The following is a 12,116-nucleotide window of genomic DNA, read 5'->3' as shown; positions in this document are numbered from 1 at the left end:
CATTGTTCATTTACAAAGTCAAATTCTGAGTTTTCTTGTTATAATGGTGATAGGGTTTATGGGAGCTATGATTTCGAATTTGGCATTCGTTTTTCGGAACATTTTCTCAAAGAAAGGGATGACTGGCAAGTCTGTTAGTGGGATGAATTACTATGCATGCCTTTCAATGTTGTCTCTTTTGCTCCTTACACCCTTTGCACTTGCTGTTGAGGGACCTCAAGTATGGGCTGTTGGTTGGCAGAATGCAGTTGCACAGATTGGACCAAACTTTGTATGGTATGTACAAAAATTCCAGCTTTCATAAATTGATTTGTACTGCATGATATGCATTTGTTCTCATTTGATGGTAAAATTCCAGATTGGACCATTGGTCATATATTCGTGTTGCTTACCGAAGTCTCCTTTTGTTTTTGAATAGGTGGGTAGCAGCTCAAAGCATATTCTACCATTTGTACAATCAAGTGTCATACATGTCTCTGGACCAAATCTCTCCCCTTACTTTCAGTGTCGGGAATACGTTGAAGAGGATATCGGTTATAGTCTCTTCCATAATCATTTTCCACACTCCTATTCAACCTGTCAATGCTCTAGGAGCTGCCATTGCAATCTTAGGAACTTTTATCTATTCACAGGTAATAAGAAACTCTCTCTTCCAAAGTTGAGATTATTGCTGCAAGCTTCAATGTTTTCCTATAATCTCGATAAGAGATTAAAACTCTCACTCAGCATATTTTGACATCAAATCGTATCAATCTTATTTCGTGGCAGGCAAAACTCTAAGGCAATAAGAAGGCACTCCAGTGAGAGTAGAATGTAAAGTGGTGAAAGTTGGATGAAGAGTTGGAAAAGGGTGAAGAACACATGCAGCAAGAGAACGGCCTGGAAATCAAACTCTGATGAGTCTTTCGTGTGATGTGATGCGATGCAGAAACTGTTTCTTTAACCATTTCTTATAAGAGTAGATGCAATCCTTGAAGGGTGGAACTCGCGCAAGGGTAATCTTTTGCATAGAAATACATCTGATCAATAGTTCATCTCTTTTGCTCCATAACTAAGTTTCCAGCAATGCTTTGTGTACATGTAGCACTTGAAGCTGAGTTTTTTTTTTTTTTTTTTTTTTTTTTTTTTTTTTTTTTTTAACTTGTAGAAATGCAAATCACTTATAAAATGGCTCTAATCAATTTTGTGAAGTTATGAATAAAGTAGAGCTTCATATCATGACTAATGAGTTATATACCGATTTCAATCTTCTGTTCACGAACACAAATTCTAGCATTTTTGCTAGTCCTATTTTTGTTTTTCTGCATATCTTAGTACCATTTTGATTTAGGATCTATCAATCTCGCGCCTTCCTTTATATTAGAGATCTGATTCAGTAATTGAGTAATGGAAGAACTGATAAAAAGAGCAAAATTCCTGATTGATAGCCAGAAAAGTGGTTTATTAGCAGAATTTGAGTTTGTATTTGTGCAATCTCAAGCCGTTACTATATGAAATATTCCATATAATATTCCATATGATATGCTCTTATTCCTTATCTTAGGAATCAACCGAAATACAAGTTGGGAAAGTCACTACTCAGTCTCAGAGGCTGTCATTTTCACAAGTTCACCCAATTTTATTTTCATAAATGTTGCAGATTCTGCTAGTAAAAGTCCTTTTCCAATAGATTTATTTCATCATTTACCTCCCATTCTAGCAATTGTTTTGTTGCTCTGATTGTTACTGAACTTGACCTAGGATATCTCTGTAGGTCTCCTAGACGAAAAAAAAGATCATAGGTAATGCTATATGTCTAATACTTCGACAAGAAAAAGGGTACGAGTCAAGTTTGTCTAATTCGTACTTTGTATATGATAATGAGTATAAAACCCTCATCAAGCACAATCTTTATTGAACAAAACCCAACATTATAAAGACAAGAACCGAAAGAGTAATAGATAATCAACTAGAGATTTATATAAGAACACAGTGACTGTCTGACTGATGCAGATGATTGGCTGATCCCTAAGAGACTTTACCAGCATAGCTTTGCTCATAGTTGATGCGATTACTACTGAACTTGCACCAATATCTTGGTTGCTGCCATAACAATTGAGTCGCGGTTGATTAATTTATAAACAGTACACCAATGCGTCTCTGTGCCTCCTTGACCAAATTGGCGAAATTATCCAAGCCGCGTACTATGTATCCAGGGTTCTGAGGAGAGGTTGCAATCTCTTCATTCTCTGATATAATAAATGCAGGTCCTGCATAATTTATCGCATGTATTCCATTGGGGTGATGGCATCAGTCTGTAGATATCTTTGTTAACAGACTAAACTAATGAAGACTTGGAATTTTCTTAAAGGTTATCAACATATAACTTACAATTTCTCCCTGTTACTCTCCTGAAATTAATTGTTCGATTGTTGTTGGGCAGTAGATTTGTACCTGATTCTTGTTTCTTAATGCTGCATTAGAAAGTAAATATGTCAGTCTTTTGCTATTTAGATTCTTAGCTTTTGTTGTTAAGAAAACAAGTTCTGGTAGTACCTTTGAAAAGAAATTATGTCTTCAGGTACATCAGCTTCTTCAATTTCAAGATTACTAGTGTCATCCAAATTGGAATTTCCTCTAAACTTTATTATTCTAGGACCTTCCCCAAATCTAGATACGACCGATGGCAAACTCTTGAGCTTGTCACAGTTCCACACAGAGAATCTGCGGAAGGCAGGCCACTCAAGTGCCTGTCCGTCAGCATATATGCTCTTCAATTGTAGCAAGTCGATCAAGACTAGTTCTTGTATTTCTGGAAGACAGCAGGAAACAATTGTGGGTGAATCGGTACTTGAGTTTGCAGTAGGCTTTATGATCCCCAAAAGTGCGGAACAATGCTTTACAAATATCTTTTCAAGGCTTTGGAGAGAATGCATCATCTCTGTAGTGAAAAGATAGTTCAAGCCATTACAATCAAAGAGATTCAGGACCTTCAAGGTCTGAAAGTCGATGCCTGCTTCATCGAGTGTGTTGCTGGGACTTAAGCTGCCAGACCTACATGCACTCAGGTATAGCACCAAGGTTCCTTCTGGAAGTTGCTGACCAACAGGGTAGCCGTCAATGAATGCTATACTGTTTTCACCTAAGTTTCCATTTATGTTGAATCCACCAACACAGAACTTAAAACGAGGTGCACGTGGGCGTGGCCTTGTTCCAGGAATAGCTTTCATGTATTCACTGAACACCTCTTTGTTTAAGAAATTGAGTTGTAGAATCCTCAACTCATGTAAATAAGCGAGCTCCTCAACATAGGCCTCCCTTGAGTTTGACCTTGTTTGTTTCGATTTCCAACTATAAGCCTCAGCATCATTCATCATGAAAAGAAATTCTCACAAACTTTCTAATGCACTCACTAATCCAGCTTGGAATTGGGTCAGTTTGGAGTGGGAAAGGTCTAGACGCCTAAGGTTTTTCAACTTTTCCATTCCTAATGGTAGTTCTTCTAAAGGTGTTCCGAAAAGGTCTAGTACTATCAGTTCTTCGAGGTTGGACAAGCAAGGTAGGGATCTCAAGTTAAGGCAGTGGCGTAAATGAAGCACTTGAAGGAATCTCAGGTTACATATTGATGATGGGAGGTTATAAATATTGGTACAAGATAAATCTAGTAATTTAAGATTTGGGGTTCCAGTGAAAAAGTCATCTGAAATATGATCAAGTGGGTTATTCTGAAGTAGCAATGTGGACAATCTCGGACAATTGGGTTGATTATTAAGCACTCTCAGTTTATTGTACATGAAAGAGGCTCGTAGAAACTCACCATTCTGATCATCGATTGATGGAAAGTCTGTGAGATCATTCCCTGAATCGATAAGCATCCCCGATCCTCGTATCAAATTCACTGCCATATCATGTAGTAAGCCAAGCATCTTGACTGTCTCTCTGGTGCCATTAAAGTCCGCTTTCTCTAGAAGACGCGCATTTCTGAGTATTGCTAGTATAGTCCCCCCTTTTTTTCCCTTCTCTTGCAGTGGTACAATAAATTTATCTAGCAAACCTTCCAATATCCAATTGTCTATCAACTGTTCTACGTCGATTGGACAACCTTTCGGATACAAAGCACAATACAGAAAGCAATCTTGATAGGTAGTATTTTCTAGCTTCTTGTAGCTGTATTCCAATCTCTTAAAATGTGTATCAGCTGCAGAAACAGGCTTCTATATTGTTTTCCAGGCGTTTAATCTTTTCTTCTACGTCTTTGAGGGTGTCACTTGCTTCTTTCTTCCATTTTATGGCGTCATTGTTAGGGATTGCAATCCCATTGACTTGTCTTTCGAATGTAGCTAGCTTATCTTTGCCTGTTTCTAGCTTCTCCTTCAACTGATTCAATTTCGCTTCTAGTACTTCAAAAGTGTACGGAGCATATGCTTCTCGAATATGAGGAGATATTAACCCGTTAACTAAAGCAGCAAGTGTTTTTGTTGCAGCTACTACCATGAAGGAAATAAAGCAAAGTTAGCAATCACATATTTCAGTTTTTAAAACTCCTTCCGTCCCTAATTACAGTCCTACTTCTACTATTTATTTCTTAGAGAGAAGTAGGAATGTAATTTAGGGACGGAGGGAGTAAGTGCAAATTTTACGAGTACAATCCAAATGAAAAAGTTGTGACACATAAAATTCAAATACTACTTCCGTTACATATTATTTGCAACAATTTGACATAAAGTAGAAAAGAAAAATGTCTAATCGTTGGAAAAAAAAAAATAGGGTCAAAATGGCCGTTATGTGGGGCCTATTGTTGGAAAAATGACCAGAAATATGAAAAGGTGGTGATTTTAACTAGTTTTTTTTTTTTTATTTAATGGGTGGTAGTTTTAAAAAAAAAATTGGGTGGTAATTTCAAAATAGGTGTACTTAATAGGTAGTAACACAAAATTTCCCTTTTTTTTTTACCCTATTTATTTTGTGTATCTTGCTTGCAATTGATGCTTATTTTGGTTTTGATTATGTATGTATGTGATGCTAGGGTAATTTAGAAGCAAATTGCAATTGATTTGGACTTGATTTGAGCATGTTTGAGTAAATTAAAGCCAATTAGAAAAAATGGAAGAAAATTAGAAAAATAATACTTCCTCCGTTCTTTATTACTTGACTCGCTTTGACTTTTACACTATTCACCACCTTTCCTTTGACCGTCTTTTGTGAATAATATGTAAGAAAAAATATATTCATGTATGATCTTTTTGGATTTGTCTCAATAAGTACTATCTTAATATATAACTTTTATAATTTTTACTTATGGAGAATTTAAGTTATTGATCGTTAAAATTTTGCATTGACAAGCATGATAAAATAAACAGGTCAAGTAAAAAAGAACAGAGGAAGTAGAGTAAATTAGTGGGTATACAAAATGGTGCTTTTAAATATTTTCTGATAAATTATCCTACTAATAAAATACACATTATCAAATAAGGTGAATTAAACGAAGTCTAAATTTTACGAAATAAACCTAAATTCCTAATACGCTACTTCGTACATCACATATTATCAATCGATTTAAATATGAAACTACACTCGTTTAGCACGCCGAAAATTAAAAATTAAAAAACTACTCCATACTCTCATATATGCGTAAAACTTGAAAGAACATTCACTAGCTTGTTGGGTAAAGTTATATGTAGCCCTAATAGTATTTATCTTATCCTATGTATTTCGCTACACTGGTTTTAGTGGTTGTATATAGTATTTCTTCACTACATATATAGTATTTCTTCACTTTTAGAAATACTATTAGAAACCAGTGTAGCGAAATACATAGGATAAGAGAAATACTATTAGAAATACTATTAGGGCTACAATTTAGTGAAGAAAACTTGAGTTAAACCACTAAAACCAGGTTACCACTTACCAGAGTTATCCAAATTAAATTTAGAAATACTATATATGTAGTGAAGAAATTAGAAATCTAACCATGTTCAAATAAGGAAAATCCTTTTTTTTTCTTTTTTTTTTTTTTTTTTTTTTTTTTACGGAAAACGAAGGAAATTTATTCAATCAACAGCATTACATTACAGCATACAATAACATACAAATATTTTTATTTTTATTTTATTTTTAAAAATCAAATGAATGAATAAAATGCAGCTAATATGAGTGGCTTTGACCAATCTGGGGTTCCGATCCAAAAAAAAAAAAATTACATCCAATAATAGGTACTCTAAAAATTGAATGTGAAATGGATACCCAATTTGAATTACATTACTACTAAATTACTAATACAGTCTGTAACACTCATTTATATAGACTTGGGGGTCTACGACTCTACGAGTAGTATAGTGTTGTAAGGTTGTTAACCAAAATGTATACCTATAAAATCCCTATTTGTGATTTGGTTTTGACAATGTCAACTCTCATAGTGAACTCCTAATGTTTAATAATTACTCCGTAATTTATAATTATGCAATCGGTGCAAATAATAATGGCAATGATATATATAATATCCTATAATATAACGTCGTATATTTATTTCTTCTATCATGTTCTTCTACGGTTGACTTGGGAAAAATACAAGGTTTTGATGTTAAATTAAGTTATCTTTCTCATCTTATTTAGACAAATTCTCTGTTTTAATTAGTTAAAAACACTTTAAAATTTCATTAATGCTTTGTGTACAACTTGTGGTTGAAATCTTTGTAGTACTAATTTTAAGGAAATTATGAATTTAGATGAGCTTAATACTACGTAATTGATATGATGAGTTCAAGTCATAAGGATTAAGCCACAAAACATTTTCTGATTGTTAACAAAGCAAGCTTACCTTCTACTCCTCCAGTTAGTACTGAACCTACTACTCCGTAGTACATAAACACCGGCTACTACTACGATTACTACTAAGTACGAGTACATAATTAGTAACAAAATTAACAATTAAACAGTAACATGCCCATGTCTAATTACCATCTTACTAAGCATAATTCGTTTACGAGTTGAAAGAAATGCAGAGTCCTAACCACTCCACAAGCCAAAGCAATCACTTCACAAGCCGAAGACTCACTGTGCCTCATCAGGAAAAAAAAAAGGTCCAACGCGCAATATCACACCATCATGCAAGCTGCATATAGCATGGAATTGAAATAAATAGGCAAATCAAACATTAGCATAACAGAGGAATTAACACTACACAAACAAACACAATGATGTTTCAAAGACTTTGTGCTGTAAAATCCATCTCACATAACAGATTTTCATAAGCTGAATCATGTTCATTCATAATTAAGCATAAGTGTGTTACAATATGCAAGTATTAATTACAAAATCGACAAAATTGGCTTTGTGAATGTTAATGTAGAGAAAAAGGGTTAATGTTCCATGGAAAAATAGATGTCAAGTTGTCAAACATTAGCTACTATATTCTCTTGGATTAGACTTTAGACACATGAAAATGAAGTTATCTAGGCACAAAGCTTAATTCACATAGTTTAATTGTCACTTAACTACTATCCGACAAACACAATGTTAGAAGAATCTTCATTGTAGTAAAAAAGATATCATCAGGACATTTCAGCTTTCGATTCTGAATCAATACACTTAATAGCATTAGTAATTTAGCATCACAAACCTGAAAAAGATATCTAGAATTCACGACGAAACTTAATCATTTGATTGAGTATTACAAAAGCTTTCCCCATGCGTCTACAAAGAACCACAACAAAATAAGTATCAGTCAAAGTGCATCAGGTGATGCACATTTCAAAATCAACAGATGAAAAGTACGCTTACAGAATTTCTAGGATATGCAAAAGGTATAAGTTAAGAATCTTAAGATCGATGTACCTTGGGGTGACTTATACAAATCTTAGGAGTTCTGGACTTTCTGATTATCATTGAGCTTACAATTTAATCCAAATTCTCATTTGTAAGGTAACCTTGAATATGTCTTATACTATACACTTGTCTTAACCACAACTTGTGTGCAACCAAGGAGTGGTTATTTGCTTGACTGAGCAAAATTTTAAGGTGAGTATTCAAGGTTTTAATCATACAGTACATACATGACACTAATTAACGTGCAAGCTAGTCAGATAAGTGAACTGAGTAAGCTGCATTTTACATCAAAATTCACAGACATTATATAAGCCAGACACCAATATGCATGTAATCCATTGACTAGCGTAGAAAAACAAGACTGCCAAACAACCCAAGTGCTTCCTTTCTACAACTATAGGGAACAATTTAGGAAAATCCATAAGCAAATTTATGTAAGTATAGGCATCTTACACTCTGATTGTATCTAGAGATGAACTATTCCCATCTTCATTGCAGATAGTGTCATCTTCCTCCAAACGGACAGTCCTGTAACAACAAATAGCATAACTTTAACACAGAAGAGAAATCTTACAAGAGTCTAAAGCATATTTCATCCATTTCTTCACAAAATGACATTGTAAAGCAACAGGTTAATAGCTCTTAATCTCTTATCAGCCGAACAATATTTCCAACTGACATGAAGTTCCAATCAAAGAAAACTATCATCAGTCAAATACTCAAATACTTTGGACTCAATATCATCAACTCATGATTAGATTCTGTATCAGAAATCAGGTAATTAAGACCAACCAACTAAATTGAGACCAAATAAATCCAAGAAGCAAGGCTACGTGAAGAGCCATGAAAGACATGTACTTAATGATGATAGAGAAATCTTTAGCATAATGAACAATGAAATTAGGTTCACTAAAACCACATTGGCCACTCAATCACAAGAAAGCATAGGTAACCAAGGCTTAATTTCAAATGTAATAGCATCAAAAAGATGAAGTTCATTCACGCAATGAATTTAAAATTGTTCATACCTCTTGCTCTCACAATCTTTTTCAAGAAAAAACAGGCTCTCCGTGAAAGCACAAGCATAAAAGGCAGCAAACATGCCATCATCGCGAATAGTTATCATGTTTTTGGTGTCAGGATTGTAAGACACCAGCTCTCCTTCAAAGGTTTGTGCTAGTACCTCTCCATTTGGCCTCCACCTTAGAACCTTCAGCAATTTTGGCTCATCGAAATCAACACTCAGAACCTTACTCCAGGAATCAATCACATCATACTCCTTCTGAATCCACATCTCAAAACCGTCTCCATTCCTCTTATACTGAATCATTGACAGCAAACCCTTGAATTCAGAAACCTCAAGAACAATGGGGCACACCTCAAGCAATGCCAAAGGCAGCTCCATCTTCCTAAACTTCTCTTCCTCAACATCAAACACCAACAGACAGTTGTTCTTAAACGACGAATCAGACTCGTCTTTCCTATCAAACCCAACCCAATGAACACACCCTTGCAGAAAACATTGAGACCAAATATCCTCAGCAATGCAAGTAGTAACATCATCAGCAAAAACCCACCTCCAAACCCCCAATTTAGCACTATAAACCTCAGCTTTTGGAGGAATCTCATCTAACCCAGAATTAAGCTGAATATGAGAAACCCTAACAACCTTCAAATCCTGAGTTTTGGAATCATACCCAAATCCAAAAACATGCATATAAGGTCCAACAACATCAAAAACAATTCTTGGTTTTGGTACCTTAATATGCTTCTTAATCAAAGGGTTCCACAAATAGAAAGAATATCTGTTCCCAAATTGAGTATCAGCAAGAAAAACAACACCATTAACACACCCAACAACACGAAAATTCAAACCCACCCCGGTTTTAAAAGGAAGAATAGAACCCTTGTTAAAAAGCCCAGAAATTTCTTCAGAATCAGAGGAAAAATGGTAAGATTCAACACCACTTTCAGCCAGGGAAGGTTTAGTGAAACTTCTAAGGAGGAAATTGAGATGGGTTTGATGAAATTTAGTGTGTGAAGCTATGAACTTAGGAGAGAGAATGAGAGAATACCATATTTTGCAGACACAAATGCATTTGCCTAACTCTTTTGCTGGGATTCTCTTCAGAATTTCTGACCATAATTCTCGCCAAACTTCAGCCATTTATGACATTGTTGATGAACCTGAATCTCCCATTTTTCTGAAGAAGAAGAAAAACCCTGAAAACGTGAGAACTTAGAAAAGAAAAATCCAGAAAAATTACAGTACAAATTAATTTGTAGTAGTTGAAAAAGATGAAGATGAGTGCTGAAGAAGGAAAGGGTGGCAGAGTGGGTTTTTTTGTAAAGTTTGCAGAGTTTAATTCAAACAAAAAGGAAATATTTTTGCAGCTTTTTTGTGCGCAAAAAGACAAATTGTTGTACGAAAAATGTACTTCATAAATAAAATAATAAATAAATAAAAACCTTCTTTTTACTCCGTAGTTTTCTACTACTTGAAGAATTGAAGGTCCAATGTAATATTGGGCAACATTTTTCTTGGGCTACCATTGTAATGGCTACTCAATTATGTTAGCCCAATGGGCTCATCTCATTTTCTTGGTCGTTGGGAGCTTGAGTTCTTCCTATATTGTCATATTAAAGTACTGTATTTGTAAAAATGGGATTAGTGTTGTAGTTTTATAAAACAGCGTAAAAGGAAAGTGTTGTGATTATTATAAGGTAAAGAGAATTTGAGATTTTATAATCTGCTTGACAAATCTTTTTCAAGAATGTAGAAATCCTTATTTTTTATTTATTTTTATTTAGTAAAAGCGATGAAACAAGAACGTTGCTTAAACAAACACGAGTAGTTATCATAGGATAGGAAGTTGGGAAACTATAGGTTCATCTCTAACTTTCACAACTTCAATTCAAGATCGAGTGTGTTCTCTCAATTCTTTTGACGTTCACTTATAATATCGTACTTTCTCCATTTTTTAATAGTTGTAACACTTTTCTAAAATGGAATGTCACAATACTTGCAAGATTCTGCAATTGAAAAATTATTTTGGGAAAAAGTTGTATAATTTCCCTTATTTTAAGCACATATCCCACTGAATTATACTCCTAACAACCTCTCACCCTATTTTAAAGTATATTAAATCATATGAACCCTACTTTGCTTAAAACCGTGAAGAAGTGTGTGTTATTATTAAGAACAGAAGAAGTAATATATGTCAAAATCCCAACTTCTAAATTAAAACCCCTATAAGGGTGTGTTTGATTCACGTTTAAAGTGTCCTTATTAGTTATTTTTATAATTCGATACAAGTAAAACGCGTGTCTATATTTCGCTCTATGACTGCTTAAGTCAAGTATGCATTGAAATTGTAGCAAATATAGTTAGCAAATGAAATTTAACCGATGCACTATTAAAGCATTTGATTGTATGAGAAAATGTCATAGGTTGAAAGCATCACACCAAAAGGATAAGAATACAAACTCAACAGTATAATAGTTCTTTTCTAAGAGACTAACCTTTTTAATTTAAGGCATGGGGGCCAAAAATTTCATAACCACAAATATATAAGCTAAGTAGATACCATTTCACACTTTATCATCATGATCATCGTGCAATTTTCGTTTGCGTTTAAGTTTAATTTCAATCAATCAATCATAAGCAACACCCTTTATTAATTGCTTTATTTTCATGCCTATTCTAATTCACAATGGCTAAAAAAAAGCAAACAGTATCATAACAACCCATAATTATTGTTGAACTTATACATCAAATTGATAATTATGATGTAACTTCCCAAGCAATATGCCAATATTCTTAAGTGATCGGGGTAATCAATACATAAGTAGTAATTGAATGGTACAGGCATAAATATGATGCACATAACTGTGAATCTAATGAACATCAATAAAAACCAATGAACATATATAAAAACTAAAATAAAAGAATAGATTATTGAAGGGTAGTAAAAAAAACAAATTATTCTTGGTCTACCTGTAAAAGGTTTGATTGATTCTGGACAATTTTTCCTTAAACTTAATAACATATGTCCTTAAAAGCAATGTTTACAGTGTAAGAGTTAAATAGAGCATGAACGTTCAACCAACAAATAATCCAAACGACTCTTGAATAATCACCAATTGTTGTCAAAAAAATAACAAGCTCTACGAGACGACACATGTCTATATGATCTGAACCCCACAAATCATAATGTATTTTCTCAAAAATTCGAGAAGCTCTATTATCACTTAAAGGAAATTTGTCTCTTACTTGGGTGCTCGGCATGCATACATATCTCATATCTCTAACA

The 12,116-nt window shown here is 34.1% G+C and overlaps 1 protein-coding gene and 1 pseudogene across 1 annotated transcript; one reads left to right on the top strand and one right to left on the bottom strand.

The window, feature by feature from the left end:
- LOC110731166 overlaps positions 1-12,116 on the top strand; it is a 33,994-nt pseudogene that overhangs the window by 2,434 nt on the left and 19,444 nt on the right.
- On the bottom strand, positions 6,715-10,217 carry LOC110731372 (F-box/kelch-repeat protein At3g23880-like). Its single transcript, XM_021911229.1, has 4 exons — positions 8,832-10,217; positions 8,257-8,331; positions 7,598-7,671; positions 6,715-7,090 (listed from the first exon to the last, which is right to left on the bottom strand). Exons 1-3 carry the CDS (start codon positions 9,968-9,970, stop codon positions 7,611-7,613), a joined length of 1,275 nt encoding a protein of 424 aa, XP_021766921.1. The 5' UTR covers positions 9,971-10,217; the 3' UTR covers positions 6,715-7,090; positions 7,598-7,610.

The sequence above is a fragment of the Chenopodium quinoa genome, unplaced genomic scaffold, assembly GCF_001683475.1.
Source record: "Chenopodium quinoa cultivar QQ74 unplaced genomic scaffold, ASM168347v1, whole genome shotgun sequence".
Lineage (NCBI taxonomy): Eukaryota > Viridiplantae > Streptophyta > Magnoliopsida > Caryophyllales > Amaranthaceae > Chenopodium > Chenopodium quinoa.
Note: the sequence above shows the minus strand (reverse complement) of the source record. Positions and strands in the feature narration are given on the sequence as shown.

What these genes read in the sequence shown, in the direction of transcription:
- LOC110731372 (XM_021911229.1), bottom strand. Translation starts at nt 9,970, where the DNA reads ATGGCTGAAGTTTGGCGAGAATTATGGTCAGAAATTCTGAAGAGAATC. An exon ending in AAAGATTGTGAGAGCAAGAG is followed by an intron (nt 8,332 to 8,831) that starts GTATGAACAATT and finishes TTGTTGTTACAG; the next exon opens with GACTGTCCGTTTGGAGGAAG. An exon ending in TCTCTAGATACAATCAGAGT is followed by an intron (nt 7,672 to 8,256) that starts GTAAGATGCCTA and finishes GGTTCTTTGTAG; the next exon opens with ACGCATGGGGAAAGCTTTTG.